This window comes from Idiotropiscis lumnitzeri, chromosome 18, assembly GCF_059441095.1.
Source record: "Idiotropiscis lumnitzeri isolate Australia: NSW breed Sydney's pygmy pipehorse chromosome 18, RoL_Ilum_1.0, whole genome shotgun sequence".
In the NCBI taxonomy this organism is placed as follows: domain Eukaryota; kingdom Metazoa; phylum Chordata; class Actinopteri; order Syngnathiformes; family Syngnathidae; genus Idiotropiscis; species Idiotropiscis lumnitzeri.
Window position 1 is genome coordinate 3561625 of NC_142408.1, and position 22739 is coordinate 3584363.

The 22739-nt window shown below is 42.7% G+C and overlaps 1 protein-coding gene and 1 long non-coding RNA gene across 4 annotated transcripts in view; one reads left to right on the top strand and one right to left on the bottom strand.

The window, feature by feature from the left end:
• The window catches only part of fibcd1b (fibrinogen C domain containing 1b), a 70475-nt gene extending 52984 nt beyond the window's left edge, over positions 1–17491 (top strand). For both annotated transcript variants that reach the window (XM_088281310.1, XM_088281311.1), the window contains 2 exons: positions 14792–14971; positions 15165–17491. In XM_088281310.1, the coding sequence (XP_088137436.1) occupies positions 14792–14971; positions 15165–15430 (446 nt within the window). In that variant the 3' untranslated portion in view covers positions 15431–17491. The remainder of the gene's footprint in view (positions 1–14791; positions 14972–15164) is intronic.
• LOC148319049 (uncharacterized) overlaps positions 1–22739 on the bottom strand; it is a 152615-nt gene that overhangs the window by 57165 nt on the left and 72711 nt on the right. The window lies entirely within an intron of this gene.

Genomic DNA, 22739 nt, shown 5'->3' on the forward strand with positions numbered 1-22739 from the left:
GGGGGTCGCATTTATTCCTTTTCATTGGTCATTAGCGGCAATGTCCTCATGCGATGCGTTTTTTTTGGGTCATCCAAGTCGTCAAAAAACAAAGTTGCAGTTACTTTGTTTTAACGATCCAACAAGCTTGAATAATGTGTGTTCTTCATTAGAAGAGATTATTGAAATAAATACGAAAGTACATCCAATACGGGCTGCGTAAAATAATCATTGGCTGTTACTTTGTATTAATAAACCAACGGCTGACAAACTGCGGCGATGGCCGTTTGTCACGGGACGCCGATGCTTGTTGTCACTTTGCTTGAATAAAACAAGATAATGAGGCTTCTCGTTCACGTTCAAAAATGGAGAGCATTGACGATAGGTTTTTGTCACCTTGCGAAAACGAACCCAGAGCTAAAAACTGGATCAGGACAGTTTTGCCATTATTGAAATGAATGAGCACTGAATCAATAAATAAAATAATCATTTGCAAATCGGTGATTTAATTCAGTACAATTTCATTTTTCTTGTTTAAATTAAAAAAAACAAAAAACATTCTCAAACATGCTTGGCAAGGATTGCATTCATATTTGAAGCCGCTGTAATAAAATGTGACATTTTCTCGATGGCAAGCCACGGTTACTTGAAATGTTTATGGATTTTGCGGGGCTAAGGTTTTTTGTCACAGCAGCCCAAACTGCGGGGAATAATTGAGGCTTTTAGTGGCAGGTAATTACCTTCATCCCTACCCGGCAATCGTATATCGACACATTTGGAGACGCCTCTCCAAACGCAGAGGTGTTCCGTCATAACGTTCGTACGACTATTTGGACACTTTGGACGGAATGTCAATGTGTTGATGAATAAAAGAGCCGACGTTGACGGCACGGACGGCATTCAATTTCCCAAAGAAAGGATGTTGGCTTGACATCTTGACATGAAACAGCCGAGAGGAGACTCCGGGCACCAGAACAAACTCTTTATGAGCAGCTACAAACCGAGAAGTAAATACAACACAATTACAATTACTCCCCTCCGATCTTAATTGTCTTGATTAGACAAGAGACACAATTTATCTAAGAGGAGACTAAGGGCAGCCATAAAGTGTCATAAAACAGAGAATCAAAATTAATTGTGTTATCCATTCATCTAATTGTGCATCCAGAGTCGCCACTTTTGCGCAGCTGTCTATTTTATGTCTGCCCTTATTCTCCTCTTAGATAAAAGCTGTCTCACATTTAATATTGACTACAGAAGATGCTCAACCTTAAGACATATGCTTGACGTACGTAATTATATTTACCGGTACGTCTTGGTATGTGGCTGTTGGTAAAGATATAAAGATAGAGCGAGAGGAGATTAAGGGCTGCTGCAAAAAAAATAAGGTGACAGTACAGTATAACACTGCAGCATACGGAATTCCTCTTCTCTCTCCTTCGTTCAATGTGAGTTGCAGTGTCTTCGTATTCCACAGTCTAAATTTTGCTACAGCAGCCCTTAGTCTCCTGTCAGATAAAATGTCCCTACCAACAATATGGTCGCCTTTCGTGCTCTGCTTTATTTAGTCCATTAATGTATCGTAAGGACAAGAATTGTCTGTGTTCACTTTTTTGCCGTGAGACACATTTTGCCCAAAAGGAGACTAACGGCAGACATAAAATAGAAAACTGCAGCAAAGTCGAGACTGTGGTGCGCATAAACTCTGTTACACGATTATCTGCTACTTTATGGCTAACGCTGAGGAATTTAATCTTCTGCCCTTATTCTCCTCGTATTCACAATGTGTGTTAACGACAGATTGCGTTCTACTCCGCAGTCTCAATTTTGCTGCATCAGCCCACAGTCTCCTCTCAGATAAAATCTCCTTTTGACTTTTTTTTGTTTTTTTTGTTTGTTTCTCAGACTATTTCTTTGAACAAACGCTACCAAGCAAACCGATGCATAGCAACAAGCTAGGCTAACATTAGCTTAGCTGTTTATTTTTTTTAGCTGGGAAGTCACACAAATTATAATTGCACTGAAATATCCTGTTGTGCTACTTAAAATGCAGAGCTGAGAAAACACTGAATAATCATGCGACAGATCGCGTTGCCGCCATCAACTCACCTGCGGGTGACCCCCCCCCCTCTCAGTCGGCAAAACTCTTCCGCGCTCACTTTCTGCCCACGCAGTCGCCCCGTGCGCCTCGTTTGCCTTTTGGCTTTCGAGCCCGAAGCCTCCCTGCCGCTTGCGCATAATTACAATCCACCACGGCGGCAGTTTAATTCCGTACTTGAAGCCCAGTGTGGCGCTTTCAAGTGTTTCGCTGAGAGTGTTTGCCACAGGCAGCGTGGACCGTTTGTCTGAAACGATATTTAGGAAGCTCGTGCGACGCAGGCTGCTGAGCAAAATCACGAAGGTTCTTCCCGGGCTGACTTTAACTTCGGCTCCCGGAAAACTTCAAGTTAATCGGTTTGATTTTAATATACAGGTTTTAAAAAAAAAAAAGCCACTTTGAGTAACAAACAGTAAATTTAACAAACAGATGAAAGTTATTGGGGCCATCTTTAGCCATCTCAGATGGCGGCCATTTTGTCACGTTCCGTCGGCTGAAAATGACATCACAGTTGATCGGGGATGTCAGGTAATGTCCAATCATGGCTCGGGTTCAGATAACAGGTGAGCCATGATTGGTCAATCGTCAGAGCCCTGAGCAACTGTGATGTCATTTTCAGTCGACGGAAGTGACAAAATGGCCGCCCTCTGAGATGGCAAAAGACGGCGCCTATAACTTTCGACTGTTTGTGAGGGCGCATGAAACTTTTTAACACAAAGAAATTTAATTAAATAAAAAATAAGTTAATTTAATTTCATCCAAAAATAACTCTGGGTAAGTCACGTCTTAACCTAATTTTATCTTATTTTTTTTGAGAATTGGAATTTTTTTTCAAATTTAAACAATGCCCAACACTAATTGGGCATTTTAGGCTAGAAAAAAATCAGAATCCACCAACCACTGACCTCAATGAGTCCGTTAAATCAAGGGTCAACTGTACTTAATAACTGAGCCGTTGAATGGACGTGATGGTCTATCCGTGTGTGCGTGCGTGCGCCCCTGTCAGTGATATGATAACGTATCCTGCATGACCAAGAAGAGACGACTACAATCCCCCGTTGCAATCTATTATTCAAAGAGCACCTAAGTGTTTTCGGTTAAGGCTCCTCCAATCCGGCATTCCAGTGCCATCAATTATTCAAGCGTCATTCCTGCTCAGTGATGAAGGCGGCCTGGAAGTTGGGCGAGGCCGGGTTTGGGTTGGCGTAGCGGGCGGGTGGGCGGGCGCGCCAATCGGCCACCACGCTGACAATGCGATGCCTCAGCCGGCGGGCCCGGGGGCGTCCCACGCTTCCTCGGGGAGAGGCTCGGCCGGCGCAATCATGCCGATCGGTCGTCCGGCGTGGCAGACGCTCCATCTGCTCCAGATTGCGGCAATTTGCCGCAATTGGCCTGTCATTTCGCTATGTATGAGGGGGAGAAGAGAAAAGCTCCCCTCCCCTCCCCTCCCTCACTCCTTTCTCCACAAAGCCGGAGTGCTTCATTTGATAGCTCTCATCGCGCAGCTATTTTGCCCGCACTGCAGCTGGAGTCAGACTTGTTTTGTCTGGGGTGACGGATGAAGATGTGGGACGTAGAGCTCGAGGAGTAATGCATGCGGAGCGGGTTGGAGATGGGGCAATTAAAGATTTGATGATTAGGATGCTAATGAAAGCACAGTTGGTCCTGCCTGGCCTGAATTCAGAAACAGTCATTAAAATGGAACAATGTTTGCTTTTCAAGTTTTACACTCGGCCATTTTTTTTTTCTTCAATTTTTCCTAAATCCAAAGTTTGCATGGTCAACGGCAGATTTTGATCAGAGATGTATTTTTGACGCAGATGGGAAAAAAAATAAATAACTAAAAAATATTTAGGGTTTTGAGATATTTCCATTTTTTGGTTTCAGATTTCCCATGTTCTTTTGGTTTTTTTTATCATTGATAGCGATGGCTTTAAAAAAAAATAAAATCCACCTGTCACTGAACCGACTCCTAAATTAATTAATATGAATAACTATAGTACTATTACATATTAACCAACACCCCCCCCCCCCCAAAAAAAAACGGTAAATCCATTCTCTCCGAATAGAAGTAATTGCATAGTATTTGCAAAGGTTGCGCAATATTGCAAAATCAATTTTTCCGATAATCGGTAGAATATGATGATTACCGTTTTCCTCCATGAGATGAATTTGAATTTTCTATTTCTTTTTTTGCTTCATATTCTTTCGCTGCAGTTGGAGAAACTCACTTTTTTCTTTTTGAGTTAGTTCTTCGCATCCAAAACTCCATATTTTAATGATTACCTTCCGAGGTAACGCTTTTTTTTTTTTTTTTTTTTGTCTCAGTTTCTTTAAGAAGCGATGATCAACATGTATGGTAAATTAAAAAAAATTCTCAGTCGGGAACTGAGATAGGCATGGGCTTGCTGCCCTTTTGTTCTTTCCCTGCATGTGAGATTCAGTGCAGGAGATGGCGGGGAATTTTTTTTTCCCCTGTCATGGTGATGAAATATTTATCCGACAGCAGGGATGTACGTACGGTGTTTTAGAAGCTGTCAAAAGGCATGTTCATGTTTTAAACATGACTGAAAGCTCATCAGGTCATTCTTGAACATGAGTCGTTTGCATATTTAATAATCACTAGTTGCTCCTGAGAAAGCTTGTATAAAGGATGAGATATTTTTTTTTTAGATAAATTCATGTTAAATCAATATATTGAACTTATTCAATGATCATGTAAATTAAAAAAATAAAAATAAAAATGAGTCTCTTAAATTTGGGTGCCACGCCCCGCAACGGTACAGAAGTAAATATAAATATAAGTAAATATATTACAAAAAAAAACAAAATATGTTGGTACACACATTTTCAAAAATGCCATTAAATAATTCTAACATGTTCATGCCATTTAAGTAAGTGATTTTTTTTTGTGATGAATACAAATTCACGTTGGTATTTGGTCATTAAATTAATAAAAATGTCATTCAAATAATAAAAGAAATGTGAATTAAATCGGTTGAAAAACTTAATTAAGCACTCAAATTCACAATGCTTTTAAATAAATTATTGAAGAAATGAAAATGCAAGCGTGTTTTATATTCTTATCAAGTATGAGGGAAAAAAAACGCCATTAAATAAATTAACTCATTCACAAACAGCCGAGTAAAAACAAAAAAAAATAAAAATGGATCTTTGACGTCTTTAGTCGTCAATGGCAGTAAATTAGTTAATCAATCAAATTCGACCATTTTCCGAAAATAAAAAAAAAACACTTTGGCCTTTTTAAAAAAAAAATAAAAAAATTATTGATTCATATATATTAATTTAAAAATTATTTGGGTAATTACCCTGAGGCTAATAAAATAGTTTTCATAAAATATGAAGCATTACATTTCGCATTTGGAATCAATCATTGAACATTTTCATTGAATTAATCCAATTGCCATTTCATTTATTTAATTTGCCACCAGCAAAAAAACGATACCGCTTGTGGCGTTGGGCTTCATTATTCGTGGCCAAATGAAATTTCTCAAACTTTGAAGGAGGCTTTGTAAATGGCCGCATTTTAATGATGCCCTGCGCTTAATTAGTGATGAACATGTTGCAATGTCGCATCAGGCAAACACTGCCGGAGGCTCGTAAAGCTGCAGGGCTCCCTTTGGACGGTCGCTCGCCCGCTCCGTCTTCTCATTACTCTCGAAAAATAAATAAAGAATAAAAAGACAAATCCGAATATCAAAAGGACGGCTTCGGTGCTGTCGTCTGCGTTCTCTTGACCAACGTCCTCGTGGCTTGTCGTCTCATCTGCATTCTGTCGGGCTCGCGCTCACTTTTTTTTTTTTCTAAGGAGTCATTTCATACACGACTCTCGAAAAGCAAGGTCAAACCCTCAGCGGGACAAAGTGGATGTAAGTGTCCAATTGGTTACAAGAAGGCCTGATCTTGGATCTGTCAACCGTGCCTTGTTCATGGTCCTGTTCCAGAACGAACGTCGCGTACGGTGGACGTTCACAGAACGGGCAGGCTTGAATATAAATGACGAAAAATTCAAAAAGAAAAAAAAAAATGTCATAACATTGCACCAAACAAAAATGTCTCATCCATAACGTAGCCTGTTAAGCTATCAAGGCTAACGACACGCTCCAAGGCTAGCAACAAACACGGGCGTTCCGCTAACTTGATTTCCGGGTTTGGTCACACGACATTAGGCAGAGAGCGGCTAACACATTTCTTTTTGCTTTCGAATTAATCTAAAAGTAAAAAGAGACATACCTGAGAGACAAGCAAACCATTACATAGCCTGCTAAGCTAACGAGGCTAGCTTTGTGCTAACATAACATAGCCTCTCAAGTTTACAAGATTCATTAATTACTCCTGATTGTAACTTTTGTAAAAGCATATATTTCTTTTAAAGCTTTTTAATGGTAAATCGTCCAACAAACGAAGTATAGCTTTCTAAGCTAATGGGGCAACCTACCCGCTAGCAAAACAAAGCCTGAAGCACTACTGAGGTTAGCTAAGCGCTACTCTTTTCAATGATTATGTTTTGTGATTTTTTTTTAAAAATAATTACAATTGTAAATGCAGAGCTAGCCACAAACACACGAGGCATAACATGCTAAGCTAACAAGGCAAGCCACATGCTAACATGAAATAGCCTTCTAAGCTAATGTGCTTCCGATTAACAAACATGCATCACGTCGCAATGCCTCCTAAGTTAACGATGATAACACGACCTGCTGGTTGGCGCATAACCTTCTTGGCGGAGGTATCGAAAATAAAAAAAAAAAAAGGCTCACCCCATCCATCAACCTGGTGAATGCCGTCGTCACGGCAGACATTTTTTTACTGCCTCCTCAGTGTTAAATTACCCGCGCGTGAATTATTCTTGCCGCTATGTTTCATGCACGGCGTCATGTGCGAATGCGGCGACACGGGAGGAAAATGATTGCGTGGGCGGGTGACGCCATGATAAAGTGAAAGGATAAATCTACTGGTGTGCTGCTAAATCATCATCAGAAACTGCCAATTAGGATGACACCCACCCCTCGCTAAACAAAATATACCCGCCTGGGAATCAGCAGAGGCGGCGGGAAAAAAAGGAAGCTGCAGGCGGCGGTATCACAAGTACAGATACTCGCCGTCTGTGAACTCATCTCATTTCACGACTACCTTAAATAATGTTATTGACTATTAATAGACCAATATGATTTTTTTTTCAGTGCCGATACCAATACCGATTATTAGTAGTCATGGTGACCGATAACCGATATTTCAAGCCGATATTATTTATTAAAATTTCGACAAAGTCTGTTGTCGTGCATGTGACTCAAGGTGAAAAAGCAAACAGGCACTGCTGATTGGCTGCCAGCCACTGCACAAGGAACCAATCAAATGGTGTGGGCGGGCCAATTTGCTTCTGCAGGCAGGGCCATCAGCCCACCAAAGAGAGGGAGAGAGAAATGTGCTGCAGCGAGCCAAAATAAACCAGCTTTTAATTTATCGTCCTTGAAAATTAATGCAGATTATCAGCAAAATACCAAATATCGGCAATGCAAAACGATAATCGTTAAGATGCATCGAAGGGAGGCGTGGCGCAGCCAACCACATTCGGTCCGAACAGCGGACGTGCGGGCACCTGGACGTGTTCTTAGTTTTATTTACTCAAGTAAAGTCGAGATATCTAAAAAATCTATTTAAGTCCTCCGACTTGCGACCACTCGGTACAACCATCACACTTGTTTCCCTGTCTCGTAGTTGGCTTTGAGCTCACACCGTCGGCGTCAACAAGCGAGCGAGCGCGCCGCCGTTCATTCATTTGGAATGAGCGCTGGGAGGTAACGCCGGGCCGAGTGACAGCTGGCGGGAGCGGAGGAGCAGAAGGAAGCGGGAGTTTGCGGGGCGAGTTGACTGGAGTTCACCGTGAACTGAGCTGGTCCTGACATGGTCTAACACGGATCCCGTTTGGATTTAGGAGTGATGTGGAATCTCTGAAAACTGAGCGGAAGGATGAGTTTTAATTCATTAAGAAGTCATTGCGGGGATCGGTTCACAAAGCTTCAAACGCTCCAGAAAGTCATCTTGACATACGTCTGGGTCTGAACGACGCAGTCTACGTTCCTGATCTGGTCATGTTGAGTTCTTGAACTGAATGGCATAGTCGGGTACCAGGAAGTCCTTGAAAGTTTCTCATTCAAGGATGTCTTAAACTCTACAGCAAGTACCCGACTTCAGTCTTGGTCCACAGTCCTTGTTTTTTGTCGGTCATCAGAGGTCCGCATAGTCCATAGTCCTGGCCAGGTCGATTTCCGTTCCCAACGAGTGAGAGTTGTGTCGAGTTCGGTTTGGAAAAGGCTACGCGTAGTCAGTGGGGATTCTTCGTGCTCAACTACTCAAAAGCAAAGAAAAATCGCAATCTCCGTCTTGCTCCTCTGAGATCGTCTCTGGTCCTTGTTTAGTCCAAACGCAGTCTTCAAAAGAGTTCAGTTTTCAATCGAGTACGAGGACGTTATCTGAGGTCTGGTGACTTGCGTAAGCCTCCGTCGCAACCTCCAACCTGGTTGGTCGGATCCGATCCATTGTCTTAGCTCGTTTTGTCTCGTTTACGAGTACCGAGCGTTGGGTCGGACTCAACGTTGCGTTGGCTCCATAATGACACGTTCGAGGGGCTATTTGGAAGCCGTCACCGCTTTTGTACGCTTTTTTTCTCCGTACATGTGCCCCAATCTCGTTCGATGTGCCGCATACAATGACAATAGCGGCTTTCGCTTCTATTATATGAACGGAACATTTTCACTCTGGCACCAACAAAAGGTCCAAACAGCCACCGTCAAGTCCAATCATTTGACCATTTGAGATGCATTTGCACGCATTTTCCAAACATCGACCTCCCACGACTGCTCATTAGCACCTGCTCATTTATTGTTCCGTTTCATCGTCAAAACAAAGTCGGCCCTTTCAAAGGACCCCGGCTGACACCGTTGACTCCTGGTATCTGCAAACTGTCATCAAGCTCACAATGAGGCCACTCCCACCACCAAAAAAAAAAAAAAAAAAAACAGAATGGATTTGGAGTAAGTCTCAAATCAGCAGCTGTATTAATAACTGCCAAAAAAAAAATTACGCGTTCCAAAAGCGATGTCGCTCCGGAGAGGGGTAATGAGGGCGCTGGGGGCGAAGTGAACAAACATTCCCGTGATAATTATTCCCAAGTTAGACTCCGCCTGGGGAGGCCGAGCATCTCCACCGCCGCCACATCGTAAAGAACGCAGCAGTGATTTTTTTTTTCTTTCCGAGCCGGAGGAAAACTCCACGTTTGACAAGTGGCTCGTCTTTCAGTCGTCGCCGTCAAATTCTCGGCATCGTGATGGGATCGCCGTGGCTTTTTTTTGGGTGCTTGTCAGTCAAGTTTGAGGTGCCGTTGCCTAATAAGAAAACGGCCCATTTTCTTCCCTGTGTCGCTGAATTCGGAGTGTCTGAGACCTCCCTCCAGTCACAAAGTCTCCCTTGACAGTTTGAAAAAGGGGAATTGTCTCGATAACCAACAGGCAGTCGGGGAGGCGGGGGGGGTCCTTGGTCGCTCTTTGCAAGGGAGACGCTTCAGAAAAAGAAATAAAAAAAAGCGAGATGTGACAGAATCAGACAATTATTTTCTTTCTTTCTTTGTCCCGCCAAATGTCACCGTCGCCTTCGGGAACAGGGCCGGGGCGGCGGCGGCGGCGGAAGGTCTTCGGGTGTCACAGTTGAGCGCACACCTGTCTCTGGTCTTTTATTCGAACCTTTTGATGTTGCGTTTGCTCGCGACGACTTTGGCGTCACCCTTCGAGAGCGGATGACGATGACGTTGCCGGCGACAAACGCAGAGCGCCCCGGCCGTCAACCGACGTGGGGTCAAAGACGAAGGAAACCGTCGCTGTCTTTGCAGCTTTGAGGAGTCACATCAAATTTTTCAAACACAAAACCTGACAATACGACAAATCCTACGCTTGTTTGCGGAACGCTTCAAACTTTGGTTGTCGGATGTTAACGCTTCTAAAAATGACACCTGTTCCAACCTGGAACTCGTCGCCATCACCCTTACGCTGCCCTAATTATCACATGACTGACATTAACGCCTCAAAACCCCCCTGACCATCACCCAGAAATCATTTTCCGCCTTGTACGCCTTCCTGAGCCACAATCTCAACAGAGCTTGACAGGAAGATGAAGTAAAAGGATAGCAGTGGGAAAGGGTTTGAGCTATGAGTGTGTTGAGGTGGAATGGGAGAAGGGGGTGGGGGGGGCGAGTGGGGGGGGGGGTCTCGGAGAAAAAAAACCCAAAAAAACACAGAAGGATGGGTTGAGTTATGGTGATGCAAAGATGGGAGCGACTTCTCTCCTGTCGAGTTGTCTCAGGAGCTGCCCCCCAGGCAACGCAGGGAGAAAAGCATGATGAATAATTAACTGGGAGAAATGTCACGAGCGGCATCGAAAAGTAGTGTAATCATTCCTCTGGTGGATTTAGGGATCATCTGCCTTCACAACTCACACACAATATATATATATATATATATATATATATATAGATCGCATTCAAGGATGAAAGAAAGCGATTTAAAAAGCCTTTCCTTTAAAAGGCACTTCATATTCGCTGATTTTAATTCATTACAAAATATTATTCAAGTAAATACCTGTTAAAAGCTTCACACAAAAAAATAGTAGTCGAGAAAATGTGATTAATCGCAATTAATTAAGGATTGTTTTTTGCGATTAATTCGTTACAAAATTTAATCGCTTGACAGCACTAATGTATATATATATCTCTTTCGTAGATCACGTTTTCAATTTCTGACCTTCATGTCGCCATTTCGACAGCATTCCAGAAAAGCCTTTCTTCGGGAACACGTTTGAGTGGTATGAGATCATGCCGAAGGCAGCAGAATGTCCGCTGCTTATCGGCTCGCTTGAACATGCAAACCTTTCACTCGGAAAGGAACAAGTGACAAATGAGTGTCTTGAAATTCCAAACAAGCTAAATTTGTCTCGTTTCCTGTGAGAAAGCTCAGCTGTGGGAAATGACTTATGGATCGCAGTGACCCACTTTAATGAGGTAATTGCAGATATACATCATCTTTTATGGACGCAACAATGCTTTGTTCCCACATGGATGGCTTAGAAATTTAATACAGTTTTGTTTTTGTTTTTTTCACGGGTGGAAGGGGAGGACAGTCTTTTTCTTCTCATCTTGTTTAATGTAATTTATTATTTTTTTTCAAGTGAGGGTTTTAGACGGCACAATTTCATCATGTTCCAGACGTTTCTTTGACTCGGAGCAAGTGAATGAGATTTGCCTTGCATGCCGTTTTTTTTTTTTTTTTTCATTATTGTTACATCAGTTTCGCCGATTGACATGAAATTGGGTGGACACGGCTATCAAAATGGGACGTGGATTAAAGTCTCCTCGTATTAATCTTAGTTTAAAAATTTATATTTTCAGGGATTCTTTTTTTCTAGGTTTTTTTTTGGAAATATATTACTTCTGCTTGAAAAATGGTTGTATTATTTCAAATTTTGCTTACAAAATAAACTTTTTTTTTTTTAAAGTTTTGTATTTGGGAATTGTGTTTTAAAAGGAGATTCTGAGATTTATTTTATTACGTCAATCATTTTCTTTCAATCTTTCAATAAGATGTATTTTGGATTCCTCCCCAAATTCTTCTTTTGAGGTAATTAGTACACAATTTTCCAAGGAAAGTGAAAAAAATATATATAAAAAAAATATATATTAACTGAATATTTTTAAGATTTTTTTAATTTAAAGAGTATATTCTTTTAATTTTGTTTGAGATCATTAAAAACCTTTTACTATTTTTTTTCCAGTAAAAAAAAAAAATATATATTTTATTTTTCAACACATCTTGAAGTTTTGAGGCAACATTCGCTATCCTTATTTGTCATTATCATCAGACGTGAAATGCGAGTGCCTTTTTCCCCGTGATCATTCACGCTCAACAAAAATGGCACGTGGCGAGTCGAACTCTCGAGGACGTGCGACGCATTTTGAATCCATGATAACAAAATGAACAAATAAATAAATGCCACATTGACAGAAATAGTTTGTATGTTGTTCCCCTTTGAAAAAGAGTGCCTCGTCGCTCCGTCACCTCGGGGAGCGCCACCCTGTGGAGTCATTTGACAAACTTCAAAAGACTTTGGGCCGTTTTCTGTTTGGGGCGGGAAAAAAAAAAAAACTGAAAATAATCATCTAGATGCACGTACACGCACGCACACGCGCAACTATTTATAAGAGCGCAGAGTGTATTTACATAACTTGAATTCCGTCTCTAATTAAAGCCCCGGAGAATCCCGGCTCAGCTTTAATTTGGAATAATTAAAGAGCAACACAAGCGAAGTGGCGGCAGACGCATCTCAGCATGGGAATCTAAATGCTCAGGTGTACCTGGCTGTTAATGAAATGCAATTGTTCCAAACGGGCGCTCGCTTGCGCGCATTTTCAGGTATTTTGCTCACTGAATTAACGCACAGGATGCTGAACGCCCCGCCGGGGGAAGACTCCGGGATCGGCTGTTTAGCAGCGCCTTGCAAGAAGGAGTCACAAATAGAGAAGTTTATTTTATTTATTTATTTAATTTAAAAACATTTTTTGAAAGCCACATAGCAGCCCGAGAGGCTCGGGAGATGGCCTTCATGCTAATTAGCGCAGAATGCAAAAAGCACACGAGGAGACATTTTGAGACGTTAAATCTCAGCGGTTCATTTGCCCGTCAGGAATGGCTCACGGGGGCAATCGCCTTCTTACAAAAGCAAACTTTCCACGAAAAAAAGACGACGACTCTTCTACTGTGCACGATTATGACCTTCACACTTACACAAACAAGACTTTTTTTTCCCCCTCCAAACAGAAAAAAATGTGTTTGTTGTTTTATGAAAAAAGGAGTTAAAAAAAATTGAGCAAAGGGAGAGGAGGACTCTTATGAGAAAAAAAAAATTGGGGGAATCATGGTTGGTTTTTTTTCAATGCAAATAAAATTATCTTCTTTAAAGGGGGAAAAGGCTGTTTTTCTTGGGAGGGGAGGGTGGATTTTTTTTTTTTTTAGTTTTTTTTTATATTTTTTTTTTAGAAAAAAATTAAATTATTTTAGCTAATTTAATTTTTCTTTTTTTGGGGGGAGGGGGGGCTACGGTGGCATTCATTTGAGAATAACATATTTAAAGATTCTCTTTATTAGTATTCTCGATATTTATGATTTTTTTCCCCGTGAAAGTGTGTAGTTTGGAATCTTTAAAATGAAATCTCGCTAGATTGCGGCAGACGCTCCTCAAACTCTTAAAATCGCACAGCAAGAGAGCGGATTTTTTTTTCTTTTTCCCTCCTCGGGACCTTGGTGTTTGTCTGCCGCCGCCGGATGTCGCGTTTGAGGGACCGGCGAGGCATCTTTCATCAAGCCGGGGAAGGTGAAGCCCCCCTGGGAAGCGGCGCTCCCGCTCCCACTCAGCGGGCGCTCAGGAAAAAAGGTTCTTCCCGCTTCTGCGTCTCCACACGCTCCCGTTTCACGTCTGAGCAACAATTAAGAAGACGGTTTGGCATGTGAAAGTCAAGTCGAAGCCGACGGTCCTCTTTTATTTTTTTCCCCCCGACCCCCCCGGAGAGACTTGTCAGAGAAAATGTAAGTTCACCTGACTTGGCAGCTGCCTCCACCCACAGCAAATGTAAAAGCAAAAGCAGCGTTTATGTAGTCAAGAGAAACAAAAGCTGTCAGATCTCACCAAAAGAAATATTTAGAGAGAAAAAGTTGTTGTTTTTTTGAGGAATAAAAGTCTTAGGGGGGCTGTTTTGAAATAAATTCATTTGATTAAAGTAGCATGTTTTGTCAGAGAAAAACTTTGAAGACAGTTAAATGAGAACAATAAATGAAAGGGGAAAAAAATGTTCATTTTAGTTTTACAGACAACATAATTTGTGGAAACAGTATTAAGGGGAAAAAAAATAAGAGAAGAAAGAGTATTCATTCAAGTCATGTTTCCTTTCTCGAAAAACATTTTCGAGGAAGAAAGATTCAATGCGATAATTTACAATCATATTCAATTGATGAAAACTTGTTCCACGACTCAAGTTCAAACTTTTCAATGATGGCCACATTTTTTGGAGTGATGACCTTGACCCGAGTCAACAGGGTAGGAAGTACAAGAGCCACTTGGAGCAAACACAACAACTTCTATTTTCATTTTGTTGAAATTCCATTCAAGTACCATCCAGCCTTCGATGTCCTCCGGAAACGGACAAAAGTGGCCTTAAGGCACAAGAGCGACCTTTTTGCTTTTAGCGGCACGTCGATGTGACTGTCATCTGCGTAGCAGTGAAAGGAAATACCATGTTTGCTTAAGAAGGAACCCACAAGTAGCAAATACAATGAAAACAGCAAGAGCTCCAAAATTGAGCCTTGTGGAACACCACAGCTGAACAACCAAGGCTAACCCAGTAAGTTCTGTCTGCCAAATAAAATGCAAACCCGTGTCAAGTGCTTCCACCAAATGCTCACCGGAAGCTGAACACGAGCCAGCAGAATAAAAACGCTGTCGTCAGCTCGGACAAAATCAGCAACGCTCAGTTTCCAGTGTCAGGAGGATGTCATTAAAAAGTCGGAACACCTCCAAAAACCTCCACGATGTTATGTTCAACCAAAAACGTGTCCAACCCTCACCCGAACCCAATATGACTTTTCTCGGCGACAGGACTGAAGCAGATCCACGCTCTGTCCATCCAAGGCAACTACGAACTTCGCATCGACTTGGAAGACTTTGAAAACGGCACGGCGTACGCCCAGTACGGCACCTTCGGCGTGGGGCTCTTCTCGGTGGACCCGGACGATGACGGCTACCCGCTGACGGTGGGAGACTACTCGGGCAATGCAGGTAACTTTTTGGCGGGAAAATTTGTGACCCCCGTCATCCTGATGAAATTACAGGAGATTAATTGAGCAGCAGCATAAACAAAAGCCCGAGGTGGAGACATAAGGAGGGGGGTGAGAAATGAAAATGAAAAGAAAACGGACGCCATGACGTCTTGTGATGGGCATTTGTGTTCACCCCCCCCTTCCCCTTGCAGGCGACTCCCTCCTCAAGCACAACGGCATGAAGTTCACCACCAAGGACCGCGACAACGACCACTCGGAGAACAACTGCGCCTCTTTCTACCACGGCGCCTGGTGGTACCGCAACTGCCACACGTCCAACCTGAACGGGCAGTATCTGCGCGGCCAGCACACGTCCTACGCCGACGGCATCGAGTGGTCGGCCTGGACCGGCTGGCAGTACTCGCTCAAGTTCTCCGAGATGAAGATACGGCCCACCCGTGACCCGGACAGCAAATGAGGCCCCGCCTCCCCCATTCGTTTGGTTTTCACCGCTTCCTGGTGTCTCCGCCCATTCTAGTTGCACCTTTTTTTTTTCTGTGGAACAAACCAGGACCAAACAGAAAGTAGAAGACGAGACAATGGAGGACGTCATTCCTCTGACCCAGGACGCAGTTGGTAACCCGGCACATTGTGTGTGTGTGCGCGTGCACGTGAACATGAGCGTGCACAGCAGACCCCAAAAAAAAAAAAAAAGTTCCTCAATTGAGTCACCTGGTGTCTGGACACGCCTCCTGTTCTAACCCTAGAGTCCAACCCCTTGTTATTTTTTCTATAGTTTGTTCTTTGCTTTTATGCAAATGAGGAAAAAAAGCACCATATAAATAAATAATCTCTCTATACATATATACATACAAAGAAGACAAATATTCCAGAGACAAAGAGTGCAATTCAAATTTGTACGTCTTTTTATTTTCAATGGTGAATTTGTTTTGATTTCTACGAGGGAGCACGTTCGGGCCACCTGGGGGGAGGAAATAAACTACGGGAATAAAGTTGTCATCTTAACGGAGGAAAATTTTTAATAATAATCATAATAAAAGTCAAATGAGTGAACTAAAGTCAGATCTGGAGAAATAATAGTTTGAGGAAAAAAATGCCCGCTATTTTATTGGGACAAAAAGTGATTTTAGCTTATTTTTCATCCTTAAAATAAAAGAAAATTCTGAAAAGACTCGCGCCAGACTTTGTTAAATGTTAGGGGCAGGAGTCTTTCTATTTTGCAGGAATCTCATTCGAATTCAGAATTAATTGGGATTTTTATTATTTTTATAATTTTTTTTCATGATTATGATTTTCATTACAGATTTTTTTTTAACCGCACAATTACAACTTAACTGACTAATTGGCTCCACGATTAATACTTTTCTGATAATTCCACATGAAATTTTAAAAATCTGCAAAAAAAAAAAAAAAATGAACACATTTTTGCTGCTCTTCTCCGCTGTGAAATTAATCGGTTATCAGAATTTTGAAAAATCCGTAATTTTTGTTTTTCGTAAAACAAAAAAATATATGGCTCAGGAAATAAGCTATATTTGCAAAATGTGACTTTTTTTTTTTCCTCTGAAAAAAAATTGGGCTTTAATGAATTACAATTTTGGGGGGGCAAAAAAATATTCATTTTATCCTTTTAGATTGCAGCTTTATACTTGCCATTTAATGCTACATTTTTCCCTCCAGTGTGGCCCTTTCCCTTCTCTTCATCCCTTTCTTTGGATGTACTGAGAGGTTTAAAAAAAAAAAACTGTAAATTTGACTGTACAGCGTGTATGACTTTTAGAGCATGTCCGGTTTTTGTTACCATGCTTAAAAAAAAAAAAAATGAAAAAAACTGAACTGAAGCACATGCAAAAAACAAAACAAAAAAAGAAAGAAAATGCACAAGGCAGAACATTCCAACCATCAACTAGTTGGAGAGACTCCTCCTAGTGGCCAGTCGGAGTATGGCACAGAACGCAACGCCCGGCGGAACTTCTGCCGCCGTACAGCGCCTGAAGCACATGTCCCAAATGAACTCTTGCACACACACACACACACGCACACACACACCCACACACGTCCCTTCTCTGCTGATGTTTTTGAACATCTCCGTGCGTGAGGATGCGGCAAACAAGCCGGATAAAGCTGCTCGAGAGGCAGCAGTCGGACCGAGCGCGGCCACGCGTGCAAACGCGCATACGCGCGAGTGTGCACGTGTGGGCAATGTGCGCACGTGTACAAAACAAAAGGACGAGCAAGCGAAAGAGCGAGAGAGGCGAGTTCCGCACGTACGAGAAGGGTATTTTTACATTTTAAAGAACGCAAGGGGCCAAAATATAGATTTGCAAATTCGAATTTGGTCAAGTTGTAGTTTCAACCAGGGACGTCGATCGAAAAAATGTGAAATAAATGAATTAGAATGTAGCGCAAATTTCTGAATATTTTTTTTTTCCAAATTAACTAATTTTTTGGGGTGATTTAAACTGATAGTGACTGTGGGAAATTAAAACTGATTATCAATAATAATAATAATAAAAATTTGTTTTATTTGTTAAAGTTTGTAATTTTTGGCATCAATACTGACGATTCGGCTGAACAAAACTCCAAAATCTACACTAAATAAATCCACGTTTAAAAAAAAAAGTTAAATAAAGAAATGAAAAATACCCGCTCGTGCGTGTGGACGTATCCTCCGCGCGCGTCCGAGTCACATGACGCTTGTGTACGAAACCCCCCCCCCCCTTCCTGGACCCTTTGCTGCTCTTTGTGTTGACCGACGGAAGGAATTCCGCATTGTTTTAGACGGAGCTTTTACTTATCGTGACCGTGAACCCAATGGAGTGGACGCCGCCTACTGGTACTGTGTTGAACTGCGCTTGAACACCCGCCCTGAAAACTCCCTCCTCGCCCTCCACCTCCAACCGCACTGCCACGTTGTGCTTATTGTATACGTTGATGCTTTGTTCAATAAATGTTGGAGCCTCACCTAAAACACGCCCGCCCTCGTGGCCCACCCACCTGCTTTTTTTTTCTTACAGATGATAAAAAGGGTTCTCCAAACTTCTTCAAAAATCCCCACAGCTTCCCAAAACATTCCCATACTTGCCCAAAGGTCTTCAAACCATCCCAAAACATTGCCAAAATTGCCCAAAAGGTCCTCAAACCTTCTTAAAACATTCGCACACTTGCCCAAAAGGTCCTCAAAGCTTCCCAGAAAATTGCCAAAATTGCCCAAAAGGTCCTCAAACTTAACTCAAATGTTCCCATGACAACCTAAAACATTCGCACACTTGGCCAAAAGGTCCTCAAACCTTCCCAAAAAAATTGCCACAAATGCCCAAAAGGTCCTCAAACCTTCCTAAGGACATTCCCATACTTGCCCAAAAGGTCCTCAAACTCACCCAAAAAATTGCCAAAATTGCCCAGTTCAAAATGTTCCAAAAAATCTGCCCAAAACTTCTCCACACCATCCCATGTGTTCCCTAAACTTTATTAATAGATCCCCACACCTTCCCCAAACCTTTAGAAAATGGCTCCAGTCCATCCTTTCCCAAAACATCCCCAAACTTCTATAAATTGTACCCTTCCCAAAAAGTTCCCAAACATTTACAAAAAGTTTCTGAAATGTTCCCGAAAAACCCAAACATCCCCAAAACTTCCAGTAATTTCCCCCCACGACCCCCCAAAGTCCTCAAAAATCTTCCCCAAATGGGCCAAACCTTCCCTAAACATCCCCAAACTGCACAACTAGACGATTTCATTCCCCCGTGAAGTGTTAGCGTTTCGTTTTCTTTTCATTATTTTGTTTTTCGGGAGGGCTGGATTTTGATTCTGTGTTTTATTGTGCTCGTCAGCATTCAATAAACGTTCACATTTTTATAAAAGAAGGAGAGGGGGGGTCCTCAAGTGTGTCTTCCTTGCTCTGTGGCGCTCATTGGGGGGGGCGAGCGTTTGATTTTTTTTTCTTGATTAAAAAAATTGATTATTTTTTTTTCAGCCCCTGAAGACAGTTTCGCTTCAACGTGATTACCGAATATCACAAGAAAGTCTGAAGAAGCCAGCAAGCTCCCGTTTTTGCTTTGAACGGCCATTTTAAGGGGTCGGTAAAAATACTCACCGAGTTACTTCACACCCTTCTCCAAAGACTGCAAAACTGAAATCGTCAACCAAAGAGAATTCAACGTTCTATATTTAAACTCCCAAAAATGTTCAGGCAAAACGTACAATTTAATCCAACGAAAGTTTACGACGCCACAGTGGCACCGTCCTCCACGCCGCGCTCCCGATGGTAATAAAAAAACTTAAAAACAGGACTCATTGATAAAAAAAAATTCAACGTCAACGGGGGCCTTCTGAAGACATTAAACTTTGATGAAAACAAATTATTCCGTTTTACATTCCAATCTATGCTGGAAGCTTCTTCTTGTGAAGACGTCGCTGTAATGCGCTCTGCCCCCCCCCCCCCCCCCCCCCCTTCCTCCTATTTGGAGGTTCAGGCGAACCACGGCAACAACTGCGAGCCGCCTTATCAGTGTCAGAGCCACCGGGTAGAGACTGGATCAGATTAAGCGCCGCGACAAAACGGACAGAATTTACCGCTCAGATGCACCGATACCACAATAGTGAGCGTCGTCGTCGCCGCTGCCGCATCTTAATCCGGCCGGCAAAAGCGGAACGGTTCGAGACGGGAATGCTCATGATTAAAAAAGGAAAACACGTTTTGCAATTGGGACAATCGAAGGAAGCGGGCCGACGTGACCCGTCGGTCAGACGAGTCACCGATTTTGTCGCGACCCCGGCGGAGCATGCAAATGCGAAAAGTCTTTGAGCCCTCTAGTGGAGTAAAGCGGTACAGCAGGCGATCATGACCTTGCAGAACTCAAGACCTGGCAGACGGAGATAACCGGAGAAGCCCGGAGGAACGAAGAGGGGAATGTCAGGTCGACATCTTTCCCCGAGAGTGTCAAAAGTGCTTCTTATTGCTAACCTGGAGCCGCACGCGAGAAATTGACTTTCAACGCTCCTGCAATTACGTCTACGTCTGATGAGCAGACAAAAGGCACTTATTATTTTATTTTTTTTCGTTTCTGATAACCTCACACTTGACTGGTCAGTGAAGCTGTTGTGGAAATGTTTGTACCACTCGCTTTTTTTACAATCATTTGCATCGTCAGCAACAGGATCAGCGCAGTGAATAAATGATGAGGGCGGGGATGTGTTTAGTAGCTCGACGCGCTTCCTTCGCCTTATTTATTCCGCTTATACGTTACGCGGTGAAGGCGATGCAAATGACGGGGGGGAGGAGAGTCGTAATCTGCCGCCGAGACCGATGATATCTCAACGGATTTAGGATGAAGGGAGCAAAAAAAAAAAAGGCACCGTCTTTCTCTCCGCCTGCAATATAGACATGGAAATTGTTACAAATTGTTGTTGCAAATTCCTTTATGGAATTAGAATCTAATCGACTGGAATCGCTTGGCTGCTTCGATTCATAGGTGGATGCAAACTGATTCCAAGTTTTGTATCTTATCAATGACATTTCTAGAACAGCCCCGGCGAATACAAAAGCAAAAAAGGTCATTGCGCCGCTCCCCCGATAGCGTTCCTTTCTGGAAAGATTGGGAAGTGACTTGAAATTAAACATGCATTCCTCGGCACTATCTCAGCTTGCCCCCCCCCACTGCAGATCGCGAGCATAAAGTCGAGACAGACGAGCAGGACAAAAGCGGCGTAGATCAATACGCCGAGAGCCAGCGCCAAGATTGCAATCGCTACATTTGCAGCGTCTGTGTTATCGCGGATAAAGTTACACAAAGCCTTTGACGGGGGGCGGGGGGAGAAGCAACACGCGAGCGCTCGCTTAGAATGATACATCGTCGCGCGAGGTTTGCCGCCGCCGATGACAGTGAAACTAACTACGGAAAAACAATTTGGGTTTAAAAAAAAAAACAAAAAAAAAAACATGTATTGGGTGCTGGGTTGATGCATTTGATGAGCTTTGTTTTGGGCAAAGGAAGGGGGGGGGGGGGGGTTATGGGGGGGGGGCAAATGGGAGGAAGTCCTGAGGTGGTGGAGTTTGGTTGAGGCAATAAAGGAGGAAATCTAATATGGTGGAACTTTTCGTCCCACAAGGCTCACAAACGACATTTGTTAGGTGTCGCCTCCTCCTACACACACACACACACACGCACGCACACACACACACGCACGCACACGCAGTGATAAGCGCTGTCTGGCAGCGGGCTGTAACCTGATTGCGATGTTTATTGGGCAGCGCCGATGTCGAAGTAACCTTGTTTTGCCAGCTGGAATACGAAGTCAGCTATTTGTCGGGGGCGCCGCGCAACACAACCTCTTTTGCCTCGATGTCACCGTTACCCCGATGACATGACAGACGGTCGAGGGTGTTATTTAAAGAATTCGTCGTTCCTTTTCCAGAATGAGGTCAAAGAAAGGTAAAAGATTTTTCGATTTTTTTTTTTTCGACGGAATATTAAAAATACTTTGAAAAGAACAATGTAAATAAATGACAGTTTTACTTCGTCTTATTTTTTTTTTATTTTTGCTGTATTTTAAAATTAACTCAGTTTTTCGCAATTATTTTCCGCTACACCCCCCCGAACAAGAAGAAAAAAAAAATTCCTGCCCCCACCCCACCACCCACTCTCCGCCGCGACTAAAAATAATAAAACGTTCGTTGCAAAACGAACCGACACGGTAGAGTTAATACTCGCGGTACACAACAGGCAAGGAGCGCGCCACTGCCAACTACTGGTGTGGAAGTGCAATTACACTTTATTGTAGTGCGGCGGGAAAAAATAAAAGCATGTTCCCCAGGGTCACACTTTTTTCGGCACTTGAGCCGACGTGGAAAAGGCGGCAACTTCGGGTCATTCGCCGCCGCTGAGTTCGTGACCGCGTCCCTTAAGCGGGAAATCATGAAGTCGCGAGCTTAATGACTTGCTTTTTCCATAATGGGAAGAGGGAGATGTGATGTCATTTAATTCTCCGCGCTACATTTGGAGTCCGCTGGCCTTTGCGCCGACGCCCGTCAAGCCTCATCAGAGCGTGGGACGAGGACGCTATTAAGATTACCAATCGGGAGGGAATTTTTTTTTTTTCTTTTTCGGTTACAGTTGTACTCTGTAGCATAAAAAAAAAAAGAAAAAAACGAGAAATCTATTCCTATTCCTGCGCAAGTGTCTCATTTTCTTCAAGGCTCTGTAATTTACCTGCTACAGCGAGCACGTTGCCGAGGCAACGCGAGGCATCGTGAAATTACACGAAAATGAATTTGGAGTTTTTGTCATTTTGTGCTTTGTCATAAACACAAAATAATTTGCTCAGTGGCCATGTGAATTTCAGCGACATTCCTTTTTTTTTTTTTTTTTTTTTTTTAAATCCATTGAGTTTAAAATGACGTGAGTCGCCTTTTTACATTTCTGGCAGCAACTTTTAGAAGTCAATTTTTGTGAGGTCATGCTTGGATGTTGACCTCACCTTGTGCCGTTGTGCAGTCGGTTCACAAAATTGCAGCTGGTCTCATTCAAAATTGACTGTCGCTTACTCCCACAGCGGCGCAGACCTCCGCTGCAAAATTGCGAACAACTGGTCTAACCTGCCGCCATGCAGAACCACCCCACGCGTTGTGGCGGATTGCCAAAATATCTCGAATAGAGCCCTTACAAAAGCGCTTTCCATATGGTGTGATATAAATTAGCGGGGAAATTATCAAACTTATTTCGCTTTTCGCTAATTCAGATTTTGAATCTTCAACGAAGCGAGCG